This window comes from Lagopus muta, chromosome 2 (assembly GCF_023343835.1).
Source record: "Lagopus muta isolate bLagMut1 chromosome 2, bLagMut1 primary, whole genome shotgun sequence".
NCBI classification, from domain to species: Eukaryota; Metazoa; Chordata; class Aves; order Galliformes; family Phasianidae; genus Lagopus; species Lagopus muta.
This window is the reverse complement of record NC_064434.1, coordinates 6,563,601-6,576,831: the sequence shown is the minus strand read 5'-3', so window position 1 is coordinate 6,576,831 and position 13,231 is coordinate 6,563,601. Positions and strand designations below refer to the sequence as shown.

General features: G+C 61.4%; 2 protein-coding genes and 2 non-coding genes across 5 annotated transcripts; 2 read left to right on the top strand and 2 right to left on the bottom strand.

Moving 5' to 3' along the window:
• Positions 1-62: 62 nt before the first annotated feature.
• On the bottom strand, positions 63-5,618 carry SNX17 (sorting nexin 17). Of its 2 annotated transcripts, none has more exons than XM_048935820.1 (15): positions 5,455-5,618; positions 4,778-4,852; positions 4,472-4,589; positions 3,992-4,056; positions 3,783-3,893; positions 3,454-3,544; positions 3,278-3,365; positions 2,556-2,625; positions 2,355-2,447; positions 2,002-2,205; positions 1,710-1,847; positions 1,488-1,565; positions 1,234-1,308; positions 907-948; positions 63-813 (listed from the first exon to the last, which is right to left on the bottom strand). In XM_048935820.1, the coding sequence occupies exons 1-15, from the start codon at positions 5,512-5,514 to the stop codon at positions 694-696; spliced, it is 1,428 nt and encodes a 475-aa protein (XP_048791777.1). In that variant the 5' UTR covers positions 5,515-5,618; the 3' UTR covers positions 63-693. The 2 variants fall into 2 exon arrangements, with proteins under 2 accessions (XP_048791777.1, XP_048791778.1); XM_048935821.1 differs by having other exon boundaries at positions 1,710-1,832.
• A 108-nt stretch (positions 5,619-5,726) lies between these two features.
• EIF2B4 (eukaryotic translation initiation factor 2B subunit delta) lies at positions 5,727-10,823 on the top strand. Its single transcript, XM_048937192.1, has 12 exons — positions 5,727-5,891; positions 5,962-6,100; positions 7,292-7,501; positions 7,697-7,779; positions 8,001-8,092; positions 8,300-8,414; positions 8,719-8,795; positions 8,989-9,091; positions 9,639-9,766; positions 9,922-10,102; positions 10,185-10,365; positions 10,481-10,823. The coding sequence occupies exons 1-12, from the start codon at positions 5,751-5,753 to the stop codon at positions 10,681-10,683; spliced, it is 1,653 nt and encodes a 550-aa protein (XP_048793149.1). The 5' UTR covers positions 5,727-5,750; the 3' UTR covers positions 10,684-10,823.
• A 577-nt stretch (positions 10,824-11,400) lies between these two features.
• Positions 11,401-11,564, top strand: LOC125690237 (U1 spliceosomal RNA). The gene has a single exon (XR_007375565.1). It is a non-coding gene; the product is annotated as a U1 spliceosomal RNA (small nuclear RNA).
• A 909-nt stretch (positions 11,565-12,473) lies between these two features.
• Positions 12,474-12,637, bottom strand: LOC125690236 (U1 spliceosomal RNA). The gene has a single exon (XR_007375564.1). It is a non-coding gene; the product is annotated as a U1 spliceosomal RNA (small nuclear RNA).
• Between the last annotated feature and the right edge of the window lie 594 nt (positions 12,638-13,231).

The following is a 13,231-nucleotide window of genomic DNA, read 5'->3' as shown; positions in this document are numbered from 1 at the left end:
GAGGACATGGGGCGTGAGGTGGGGGGGGAGGATGGCTGCCACCCCACAAGAGACAGCGCAGGTACCAATCAGAATCCATTTTAATCATCATTGCAGTATGTAAACATTGGTTACTGTCCATTAATGCTCTGGTCGGTCTGAGCAGCAGGAGATAGGTGGTTACAAGCCTAGATTACACTGGAGTCTACGAGCGGGTTAGAGACAGGGCTCTGCGCAGAGCCCCACCAGAGACAGCTTACTGCACTCTGTCTCTGAGCAGAAACCTAAAGGCTAATTTGGCATTATGGAGCCTCGTGAGGGCCGCTCGGTGCCACCGGGCTGCTGCCAACACCCCCTGGGGCAGCCGCCTGCCCACGCAGCGGGCCAGGCCTGATGTAGACCCAGGTCCTCCCAGGGTGGGAGAAGGGGGGGCTCTGCCCCTCCAGAGCTGGGCTGGGCTCCACGACACCTGCTCCAGGGCTCGGCACCGGCACAGGCTGCCCCGTGGGAAGCCAGCAGCAGGAGGAGTTCAGCTGCCCCCAGCCTTGAAGGCAATGGTGGGTTGGGGATGCACTTCCCAGCCCTTGGGGAGCAGGGGAAGGTGGATGGTAGCAGGTGAGAGGCACGTTGATTGCAACCTGTCTGCAGGTCGTACATTCCTCGGCGAAGGCCCTGGGGCCCTCAGGCCAGTGCTGTCCTAGGAGGGGGGGGCGGCTACAGATCTTCATCACCAATGCCCTCAAAGGCGTAATTGCCATGGAAGTCGTTAGCGCCCACATCATTAGCAGAGCTGGAGTGGCTGATCCCTCGCAGACTAACAGATGTGAGTTTGCTCTGTGAAAAGAGGAGATGTGTTAGGGAGGATCCCCTCCATGCTGCAGCTCAGTCTCAGTGTGAGAGCACCCCCTGCATGCACACACAACTCACCGAGAGTTTGGCCATTGGCTCCCGCGAGGCGTCAGGCGAGTCCTGCAGGGACAGCACGGTCAGGCAGCCTTGTGTCACCCCCCCGTGCTCACTGCTCTTCTGTGCACCAGCCCTTGGCCAGTGTTACTAACCCTCAAGGTGAGGTCTGGGGGTGCCCAGACACAATCGCCTCCCTCCCTCAAGGATGGCCCCATGGCTGCCTTTTTCTCATCCCAAGGCTACAGGAGTGAGGCAACAGCCCTGCTGGTGCAACCCCTTCTGGCTCTGGTACCTGATCCACAGCTAAGCCTGCCACACTCATCTCCCCACAGGGGTAGTCACACTCACCAGCAGTGGGGGTGACTTCACGGCTTGCTGGCTGTCCGAGCGCCGCAGAGCCCCATTTGCCCGTCGGCGGAACATCTGCAGGGGAGAAGCTCGACTCAATGGCAGGGTCCCCATGGGTAGGTAGCTCCAGGAGCTGAGTTTCCTCCTTCAGCTGACCCCATGCTGAGGAGGGCAACTGAGGCCAAGCCTAGACCTCACAAAGTCACAGGGACAAGGTAGGACCCGCCTAGACAACATGGCTACCCAACCCTTACCTTGCGGATGCTGCCACCTGACTTTTTCACCATCAGTTCATCCACCATGGACTGCAGGCAGATGCTCAGCATGATGGCCTACAAGAGAGAACTGTTGTCAGACAGTGGCCCCACACACCCCACGACCTTCCCAACAGACCACGCTGAGCCCAGACCTGCCCTCTCCCTCGAGCTGCTCCTCATTCCCACCTTTTTCCAATGCCAGTGTGCAGGCAAACCTACCTGTGGACTGGTGATGGTAACCCACTGCAGCCGGTCCTTGCTCATGAGATACTCAAAAGCTAGCTCCAGCTTCACGTCCGACTTCCCTGGGCTGCTCCCTGAGGGACCATTGCTCATCGGCACCTGCACAGACACAAGCTGAGGCACATGGGCCTTTCACCACTGCCAGTTCCCATGCCCCGAACGGCTGACACCTTCCCCAGGCTTCCAGCCCAGCCAGCAGCCTTGCAGCTGACAGCTGTCAGAGCTGGGTCCCGGCAGCCCTCCTCGTGCCCAGGATGCAGGCACTCACCGAGGACGTGACCCGCCAGCACCGCATGCGTGTGACCTTGAAGCTGCCCTCCTTGATCTGCTCGTTCGGCAGCCGCACTTGGAAGTTGAGCTCGTTGTTGCCGGCGCTGACGACGACATGGCATCCCTTCTCGGGGAAGTCCGTGACGCAGGGATCAAACTTGAGATAGCCGTAGTACTTCAGGGTCTGTGCCAGTCGGATGAACTGTGGGCAGAGCAGGGAAGGTCAGCACCCACAGGCAGATCCGTCGGTTGGAAAGCGGGCACCAAGCTCAGCCCTGGGGCTCTTATGGGGCAGTGGCGCCTGTCCGGTGCCTGGGACTACTCCAAACACAGCATCATGCCCTCCCCTACCTCCTTCTTGGAGACTTTTTCCTGCAGAGACTTGAGCTGCCGGTGCTGCTCCTTGTTGACAAGGATCCATCCGTGCTCGATGTCTGACACCGTCTATCAAGAAGCAGAGGCTGGTGAGCAGCTGGGCCCAAAGCCCCGAGAGCAGCAGAGCAGTCACTGGGGGGCTCCCTCCTCACCCTGCTGGACCACACAGAGCCTCACCTGTGCATACAGCAAGTTGAGTCCCACACGATGCTCCATTACATCGTCATCGTAAGAGGAGTCCCAGTAGCTGGAAAGGAACCACACGAGTCAGCTTCTTCCCCAACTCCTGATAGCAGTGGGGAGAACACGGTCCTGCATGTGGGGACGTGAAGCTGGGCTGCCCCCACAGCCTGCTCCCTTTGGTAGCCCTCAGCAGCCACATCCCTCTCACAGAACCGTGGAGGGTCAGAAGGGATCTCTGGAGATCATCCAGTCCAACTCCCTGCTAAAGCAGGTTCCCTACAGCGCATTGCAGAGGAAAGCATTCTCCAGGGTAGTTTCAAACCAGGGAGCCCAGAACTGGGCCCAGTGTTCCAGATGCCCAGGGCAGAACAGAGAGCAGCAGAAACCCTGCTGGCCCATGGTAACCACTGGACACCATCAGCCTTCTGGGCCACAAAGGCACACTGCTGGCTCACCTACTGGTCCTAGTGACCTACTGGCCACCAGCACACCCAGGTCCTTCTCTTATAGGGCTGCTATAGGCAGGCAGTACCAAGTCTGGGAAAAAGGACACAAGGACCAACTGCAGTGGGGCAGTCCAGCCTCACTGGGGACATGCAGTGCATTTCCAGGTGGGTCAAAGCACCGCATGGGCAGCAATGGCAGAAGTGGGAGGGTCCTTATGCACTGTGGGGAGTCCTGACACCTCCCCCAGGTGCTGAGTGGCTGCAGCTCACCTCTTGCGCAGGATGATCCTGAATTCAGGGTTGTGTAGGCTGGTGACAGACACATATGGCAGCTCAAACTCCTGCAGCTTCCGCACGACTGCAGGGAAATGGCAGCTCAGCAGAGGCTCAGGGCTAGGGGAGCCCACCAGGCCCTTGTGAGACTGCCCATAGCATGCTCTACTCACATGAGAAAGCTCCATCCTTGGTCTCTCGCACCAAGAAGAGACTGAAGTAGCCAACCAGGTCATCGGGCAGATCCAACTTGGAGGCTACAGCCTATAAGCGAGAGCAAGAGGTCACCACTGAGAGCTACAGTACCTCTGCATGTCACCCTGCAGCCCCCTGGCAGGATCCAGCCCAGGCACTTTGTGGAAAGCCAGGACCTCTGCTGGATGGACGACAGGAAAGGGGAAACAAATGGAGAAGCCAAGGGATCATGGCATCACAGAGCTCCACCACCCTCCCAAGGACAACCCTGCTCTGAGGCAAGGACAAAGCACAAGAGCTCTGGCACCTCAAGAACATCTTCCGTCTGGTCTGAGGTGAGGATGGTGACCTTGACCATCTGGCCATTGGAAAGCAGCACTTCTAGCACCACCTCCTCCGTAGGGATCTGCTGCGTCTCCTGCAGAGAAAAGGGATTGGCAGCCTGGCCCCATCTGCCACCCTATCTGGATTTGGGGGCCCACCACGTATCACCCCGGCCCGGCAGCTCCTTCCCACCTGCTGGGCCTTGCGCAGAAAGCTGTTGAAGGTCTCACTGCCTCCCAGTGTCGGGTCCTGCCGCACTGGGGTGGAAGACAAGCAAGAAGTATTAGCTGGGAAAGCACAGGGACTCACATCAGCTCCCACCTGCTCTGCAGCCTCCCAATGTTTGCACCCAGACAAAGCACGTGCTGAGTGCAGGGTGTGTGCATGGATGGCCGTGGGTTCCTACAAATTGGGGCATTAGGGGGGTGTAGGGCAAGGGAACGGGCTAGGGATTGAGGAGCAGCACTGGTGGTGCTGTGTACTGCAGGCCGACATTAAGGGAACGATGCCAGCTATTATCAGAGCACAGCCAGGAACTCTGAGACAGACTGCTGCAAGCTCAGCACTGCAGAAGGAAGGGGCCAATGCTTGGGCCCGGGTGGCCACAGGAAGGTAACCTGGGCAGTGTCACCAAGCTGGGGATGTGACCCTGGGCTGCAGCAGCCCGCTTACCAGCCTGCATGTACTTCTCCAGCTGTTCCCTGCGCTGCTCTACCTCCGCTGGGGTGAGCGTGAAGATCTTCTTTGGAGGAAAAGCTGGTACCACGTTTGTGCCATATTCTTTCCTTAGCTGGGAAGAGAGCAGAGCGCTGTGAGAAGCCCCTGGAGAGACAGGGACGGCCCCGACACCCAGCCACGCTGATCCTCAGGGCTCTGCTGAGCAGCCAGCTCATCGCCCGCTCCCAGCCAGCGACCAGCAGGATGTCACACAGCAGGCAAGGCCTGGCACTGCACGCTGCGTGCCGCCCTCCTCCCTACCTGCTCGTGCAGCCCCAGCAGCTGGCTGTAGCGCACCCGGCAGTGCAGCACCCCGTTCACGTGGATGTTGTAGGCCTGCAGTGAGGAGAGGCGCGGGTCAGAACCGAGCAGCAGCACACAGAGCCATTCAGTTCGAAGAAGACCTCTACGATCACCCATCCCGACCCATCCCATCACGCGCCCTCCATGCCACATCGCCCTGTTCCCCGAACACCTGCGGGCTGGGTGCCCCCACCACCTCCCCGTGCAGCCGTGCCACCGCAGCGCCGCTCTTTCCGAGTGGAAACGGTCCGACCCGAAGCTCGGCCGTGCCCCCCATCTCAGCCGCTCGGGGTCCCATAGCAGCGCGGCTTTGAGGCGCCGAGCCAACCCCGTGCCGATCCCCGTGCCGATCCCCGCGCCGTGCCCGGGAAGTCCCGAGACGCCGAGGGCAAAGTCTGCGAGCAGCACCGGGCCCGCACCGACGGCGGCGCGGCTCCGGGCCCCGCAACGGGGCGGGAGGGCGTTCACCTCGCACGGAGCACAACAGGAAGCGGGGACGGCCGGGACGCGGCTCCTCGGTCCTCCCCCCCGCGGCCGCCGCCGCCCCCCCTCTCACCCCCCCCAAACCCCGGGCGGGGCCGAGCGGCGCCCCCGAGGGCTGCGAACCCCCCCGGCCCCGCGGCCGCCCCGCTCACCACGTAGGCGGCGCCGCCGTCGCCGGCGCGGGTCTCGGTCTCGGGGATGGAGAAGTGCATGGCGGGGTCCGGGGCCGCGGAACCGGGGAGCGGGGCGGGGTGTGCGCCCGCCGCTACCGGCCGCGCTCCGCCGCCATCTCGGGCCCGGCGCTCCGCGGCGCCGCCCCGCGGGGCCCACGCGATGGCGCCGCCCGGGAACCGCCCCGCTCCGCCCCTCGGCCGGCCGGCCCGCCCCGCGGCTGCTCGGCGCCCTCCGGCCGGCAGGGGGCGCTACGTGGGGAGGGTCGGCGGCCGTCATGGCGGAGCCGGAGGCGCCGGGCGGTGAGCGCGAGCCGTGCCGGGCGCGTGGGGCGGACCGGGACCGGGGAACCTCTCACGTCGCCCCCGTTCCGGGTGCGGGTTCCGGAGCGGCCCCGTCGGTACCGGCGGTGGCGCAGGTGAGCGGGGCTCCGGGCGTCGGGCGGGGGAGCGGCGCGGGGCCGGGGCTGCTTCACCGTGTGCCCGCAGGGCCCCGAGCTGTCCCGGGAGGAGAAGCTGCAGCTCCGGAAGGAGAAGAAGCAGCAGAAGAAGAAGAAGAGGAGCGAGAAGGGAGCGGCGGCGGAGCCCGCGGAGCCGGGCACGGCGGCGGACCCCGCGCAGCCCCGTGGTGAGAGCCTGTCCGCAGCCTGCCCTCCGACGGCGCTGCGGTGCGGCATTGCCGGGTGGGAGCGGCCGCGGGGCGGGTGGGAGCCGCAGAGCGTCCCGTAGTGCTGTGCACGAGTCCTTCTTGCCCTCCTCATCCTCCTCACAGGATGCAGATAGAGAGAGGTCCGATGCCTCCTCCCCGGGAAATGGGGCTGTCCTGAGGGTCCTCGTGTTGCTGCACGGGGCGGAGGGGGGCTTTGTTCGGCCCCACCTTCCCAAGGGCAGACCCTCACCCAAAGGAGTGGCTCCCCACCGAGCCGCCGCTGCATCTCCCAGCGATGGAGGCTGGGCGCAGGGCTCCCCTTTCTGTCTCGTAGAATCACAGAATGGCCACGGTTGGAAGGGACCTCAAGGATCATGAAGCTCCAACCACCCGCCACAAGCAGGGCCACCAACCTCCCCATTTAATACCAGACCAGGCTGCCCAGGGCTCCATCCAACCTGGCCTCACCACTCTCTCTGTAAAGAACTTCCACTGTTATCCAACCTAAATCTTCCCTCCCTCAACTTCAAACCATTTCCCCTTGTCCTGCTGTTATCTGCCCTTTCAAAGAGTTGATTCCTCTCCTGTTTGTAGGCTCCCTTTAGGTACTGCCAGGCTGCACTGAGGTCACCCTGCGGCCTTCTTTTCTCCATGCTGAACAAGCCCAGCTCCCTCAGCCTGTCTTTGCAGGGGAGGTGCTCCAGTCCCCTGATCATCTTTGTGGCTCCTCTGGACCCTCTCCAACAGCTCCCTGTCTTTCTTGTACTGGGGGCTCCAGACCTGGACACAGTGCTCCAGATGGGGCCTCACAAGAGCAGAGAAGAGGGGGACAATCAGCTCCCTGTCCCTCTTGGCCACCCCTCTTCTGGTGGAGCCCAGAATACCATTTGCTTTCCAAGCTGCAAGAGCGCACTGCTGGCTCATGTTCAGCTTTTCATCCATCAGGACCTCCAGGTCCTTCTCTGCAGGGCTGCTCTCAAGGACCGCTCCTTCCAGTCTGTACGGATGCCTGGGATTCCTCTGCCCAAGTGCAACACTCTGCACTTTGCCATGTTGAACCTCATCAGGTTCACCCAGGCCCACCTTTTCTAGCTTGTTGAGGTCCCTCTGAATGGCATCCCTTCCTTCCACCATGAAGGAACATCCTTTCCTTCCACGTGTCTCCTACAGTTGCTCCTCACCCCGCATCCCCCCCAGCCTCAGCCAATGTCCCCAACGACAGCGAGAAGCCCATGGGGGGCAAGAGCAAAGCAGAGCTGCGAGCAGAGCGCCGGGCCAAGCAAGAGGCTGAGCGGGCCCAGAAGCAGGCCAAGAAAGCAGAGCTGGGACAAGGAACTGCACCCGCCAGGCCCAGGCTGACCCCTACTGAGGCTCCATCTGGTAAAGATGTCGCTGCTGGGGTGCAGGGGGCTGCTGGGTGAGCGGGTTGGGGTCCTGTAGGTTGTGCCCCATCCTGGCACCGTTTCTGTGATGTCCTGGCTGCTGGATGTGCCTTGCCATTGGGGCAGTCTGGCTGGGCTGTGGGTTACAACAGTTCACCGCTGCCTCATGCCACCTTCTTTGCTATCCTCACAGTGGTAAAGCGGTTGCCAGAGCACGTGCAGGTGGATGACCCTGCTGCCCAGAGGAAGTTAGCCAAGAAGCTGGAGCGCCAGCAGGTAGGGGCAGCAAGATAAAAGCTGCAGGGCAGTTCTGCCTCAGGTCTGTGTGCTGGGTGTCACGTTCAGGCATGGCAGGGAGTAGGGTTTGCCCTCTGCTGGGCAGAAGGAACCTTTGATGTAACCCAGCCAGTAGGTGTTAGGTGAAATTAGTGGTATTGGAACAAGCAGGGCTGGATGGTAGCCTTGAACGAGTCATCATTGATGCTGTTTGGCGTCAGGTACCTCTGAGGCAGGACTACGGTACCAAGGTCAACCTGTTCTCCCACTTGCACCAGTACAGCCGGAAGAAGCCGCTGACACAGCAGATGAGGTATGTGGCCTCAGCCAGGCCTCCTCAGCCCAGGCCCGTGGCTCTGCTTCAGCCATCCTGTCTGTAAAATGCTCACGGGCCAAGTAGGGCTGGGCTGACAGATCTTCTTATAGTGCATCCCTCAGATTGTTTGTGGAAGGCATGCCTTTGCCTCTTTTGGGCTCTGGAGCACCAAAGCTGACAGCTCTCACACCTTTGCCTCTGCAGCATCCCCTCCACAGTAATTCACCCAGCTGTGGTGCGCCTCGGCCTCCAGTACTCGCAGGGTATCATCAACGGCTCCAATGCCCGTTGCATCGCTCTGCTGGAAGTCTTCAAACAGGTATGGGGGCTGCCTATGCCCACCAGGCAGTAGGGATGTTACACTGGGTGCCAGCATCTCTTCCTCTCCCCCAGCTATGGGGACCGTGGTTCTGCTCAGTCCTCTCCACACCTATTTTCTCTGGCCTCAAGCATTCATCCTGCTAGGCTCCTGTTCTAGTTGTGCAGATTTGAGTCCCAGAGCACGCTATTTCCCTTTCTGCAGAAATTTATCAAGTTGTGCTGTACACAGAGTGCCTGGTCTGCAAGCTTCTGAGGGTACATGCAGTGCCTGGCCCAACTCATGCTTGCTCTTCTTGTTTCAGCTGATTCGGGATTACTCTACTCCCCCTAATGAGGAGCTATCAAGGGACCTAGTGGCCAAGCTAAAGCCACACATCAGGTAAGGGGACCCAGTGCCAGAATAGAGAGACTGATGTGGTCCATCAGCCATCTCTCCGGATTTCTGTTCCGCTGGAGCTTTTCTGGGGCTTTGGTTCTGCCTCTGGCTGCCATCCCCAGCCCAGCTGCATCTTCACTTTTTCTATTCTTGTCCTCCAGGCTACCCTGGAGCTAAGCACATTTCCTCTCTGCAGCTTCCTGAACCAGTGCCGGCCCCTCTCAGTTAGCATGGGCAATGCCATTAAGTTCCTCAAGAAGGAGATTTCATGTCTCCCTGACACCCTGAGAGAGGAGGAGGTGAGTGGCTGCACACAAACTGCAGGCTCCAACCAAGCTGCTAGTGTCTATAGGCCAATAGGCTGGAGTTGGTCAGGAGCAAGGGTGTAAAATGGGGGAAGCCAAGCAGTCAGAGGGTGGTGAGGCACTGGAACAGGTTGCCCAAGGACGCTGTAGATGCCCCATCCCTGCAGGCATTCAGGGCCAGGCTGGATGTGGCTCTGGGCAGCCTGGTCTGCTGGTTGGCGACCCTGCACACAGCAGGGGGGTTGACATTAATGAGCATTGTGGTTCTTTTCAACCCAGGCCACTCTATTATTCTATGAAGCTGCAGCAGAAAGAGCACATGCAGTGCATAGTGAGGCACCATGGTGTGCTGCTAGCCCTGTGCTGGGATAGGAACTGGCCCTGCATGTTCTACAGAACCCCTGTTGGAAGCAGAGGTGCCACTCAGCAAACAGGCTGGGAGCAGGATGAGGCTCACAGGCAGTGCTAAGCTCACAGTCATCCCAGGTAGCAAAGGACAAAGGTCAAAATGATGCTGTTTGTCACGGTACCGTCTCCCCAGGCAAAGGAGAAGCTGCAGGGCACTATCGACAACTACCTGCGGGAGAAGATTGTTTTGGCAGCTGAAGCCATTTCGAAATCTGCCTTTGAGAAGATAAACGACAACGATGTGATCCTGGTGTACGGATGGTAAGAGCACAGCCGGGCCCGGAGGGGTGACGCCGTTCTCAGCGAGGGCAGACTTCAGCTCTACCCCGATCGGGGCGGATGGGGGGCAGGTGCGTGGGGTCTGGGGAGGGGGAAAGCTCGGCCCAGGCAGAGCAACCCCCTGAGGTGCCCAACAGCTCGTCGCTGGTGAACCGCACGCTGTGCGACGCACACATGCAGACGGACCGGACCTTCCGTGTCATCGTGGTGGACAGCCGGCCGCGGCTGGAGGGGCGGGAGACGCTGCGACGCCTGGTGCGCCGCGGCATTCACTGCACCTACGTGATGATCAACGCCATTTCTTACGTGCTGCCTGAGGTGAGGAGCGAGCGGGTTCGGGATGGGAGGCTGCCGTGTGATCGCTGGTGCCGATGGCTGCTTCCTCGTGCTTCCATGGCAGGTGTCCAAAGTGCTGCTGGGAGCCCACGCGTTGCTGGCCAATGGCTCCGTCATGTCCCGTGTGGGGACGTCGCAGATCGCGCTGGTCTCCAAGGCTTACAACGTGCCTGTGCTGGTGTGCTGCGAGACGTACAAGTTCTGCGAGAGGGTGCAGACGGACTCCTTTGTCTCCAACGAGCTGGGTATGGCTCTACCCCCATTTTCCCACTTAAGGATCTGAGCCCTCCTCCTGCTTCTGGTGGGCTGAACCGCTGTGTCATTTCCCTGCCCGGAGGTTCTGATCCCTTCTCTCTGCAGATGACCCCGATGACCTGATCGTGCTGCGCAAGGGGCAGGCCCAGCTGGGCGGCTGGGCAGAGAACAAGTCCTTGCGTCTCCTCAACCTGGTGTATGATGTGACGCCGCCTGATCTGGTGGATCTGGTTATCACAGACCTGGGCATGATCCCCTGCACCTCGGTGCCTGTCGTCCTGCGCGTCAAGAACGTGGATCAGCAGTAGGGGGCAGCTGCATGGATCCTAATAAACCAAGCCTCGTGGCCGTAATGTGTCTCGTTTCGTGGTGTGGCAGAAGCCCAGGCACTTGTGGCAGCTTGTGGCACCCTGGGCTCAGTTCTGCGCTATCCTGGGGTGCGCAGCGCTGGGAGCTGCTGACACAGTGTATGCATGGAGCTCCTCCCAGCCTGCAGCTGCTGCGGGAGTACCTCCATCCCACTTCACCAGAATAGCCAAGGGTGGGAAGCCTGGGATGGGAGGTTTAGGAGGCTCCCATCTCTGGCCACAGGGAACAAGGAGCAGCAAGGCTGGGAGGGCAGAAATCAGCGGGGATGATGCAGCCCGGGCAGGGCGACGCTGGGGAATCGGAGAGCGGCAGCCCAGAAGCGCCGAGCCGAGCCGAGCCTGTGGCAGAGGCAGCCAGCAGAAGGGGCGTGGCCATGCAAATGAGGCAGCTAAGAATCAGAGCAGCTGGAGCTAAGATCCTTGGATAAGGGGGGACCTATGCAAATAAGAACGGCGCGCAGCATGCCGGGAGCGCAGCGCCCACAAATAACGACTCCGCGTGGGTCCCCGTGAGAGCCTCAGCGTGAGACTGCGTGCGGGAATCTGTGATGCGGAGAGCGGGCCAGGGAGGGGCGGAGGTGTGCGTTGAAGCGCGGGTCGCCGTGCGGTGCGGGCTGGTGGCGGGGCGTGGGGAGCGGAGCGGTGGGAGAACAAAGCATACTTACCTGGCAGGGGAGACACCATGATCAGGCAGGTGGTTTTCCCAGGGCGAGGCTCATCCTCTGCACTCCGGGTGTGCTGACCCCTGCGATTTCCCCAAATGCGGGAAACTCGACTGCATAATTTGTGGTAGTGGGGGACTGCGTTCGCGCTCTCCCCTGGCATCGTTGGTTTAATGACAGACTGGGTGAGAAAGAATGAGGTGCAGACTGCTGTGGCGGCTGTGAGCAGAGCGCAGCTGCGCCTGGCAGGATCGCGGAGCAGCAGGAGCGCCTGCTGACAAGAGGCGTTCCTCGCGGGTCGGGGTTGGAAGCACTGCTGTGTCACGTCTGTGCAGGCGGCACGGGCAGCGGGACCGAGTGCGCCCTCAGCGAGTCTGCAGGTGAGACCAAGCGGAGCGGTGCGGCTGCCAGAGGGAAGGGACGCCGTCCAGAGGGACCTGGGCGGGCTGGAGAGATGCGGGCTGGGCGGAGAACGGCTTGAGAGCAGCGCTGAGGAGGATTTGGGGCCGGCGGTTGATGGAAGACTCAACACGAGCTGGCGGCGCGTGCTCGCAGCCCGGAAGGCCGGCCGTATCCTGGGTGGCATCAACAGAAGCGTGACCAGCAGGGTGAGGAAGGTGATTCCGCCCCTCTGCTCTGCTCTCCTGAGACCTCACCTGCAGTGCTGCGTCCGGTGCTGGAGCCCCCAACACGAGAAGGACGTGGAGCCGTTGGAGCAGGGGCAGAGGAGGAACACGAAGGTGGTCAGAGGGCTGGAGCGCCTCCCCTACGGGAACAGGCTGAGAGAGCTGGGGCTGTGCGATGGGGAGAAGAGAAGGCTCTGAGGAGACCTTGTGGCAGCCTTCCAGTACCTGAAGGGCCTACGGGAAAGCTGGGGAGGGACTTTTGGTAAGGGCAGGTAGCGACAGGACGAGGGAAAATGGCTTTAATCTGGAAGAGGGCAGATTCAGACTGGATATCAGGAAGAAATTCTTCACTGTGAGACCAGTATGACCTTCCGGAGCAGCTTCACGTGAGCGCCCTGCAGGCCGCCCTTTCTCACCCAGTCTGTCATTAAACCGAAGATGTCAGGGGAGAGCGCGAACGCAGTCCCCCACTACCACAAATTATGCAGTCGAGTTTCCCGCATTTGGGGAAATCGCAGGGGTCAGCACACCCGGAGTGCAGGGGATGAGCCTCGCCCTGGGAAAACCACCTGCCTGATCATGGTGTCTCCCCTGCCAGGTAAGTATGCTCTGTTCACCCGCCGCCCCGCTCCCCACGCTCCGCCACCAGCCCGCACCGCACGGCGACCTGCGCCCCGAACACCCACCCTGTGCCGCGGTCGTGCACAGATTCCCGCGCCAAGATTTCCGCACGGAGGCACACGCTGCGCCCATGTGGCTCCACGCGCGTTCCGTTCCTTGTTTAGTGCGCTCCCGGCATGCCGCGCGCGGAGCGATCTGCATACTGATCTGCATGGCCCGCCCTCTCCCGCTGCAGCCCCTCTCACAGGTCTTCCGAGGCGCGCGCAGTTTTGCATGGCCCCGCCCCGTTCCACATGGCCCCGCCCCCGCCAGTCAGTCGCACCGCAGCATCTCCGCGCCGCGGCTGATCCCTGCTTCCGGTTCCACCCTCTGCGCAGCGCCGCCGTCCTGAAAGCCGCTGGCCCGGCGCTAGCTGCGGGACAATCCTCGGCAGGGTGCGGGGCCGTGCGGATCAGCGTGCTCCTGAAGGTCTTACTGGTCCCCCACGCGCGTTCCGTTCCTGCTGATGCAGGATGCAGATGCAAGCAGTGTGTGCGGTGCTGACTCACAGAACACCGAACTGTAAAGCAGTTGGTGTTG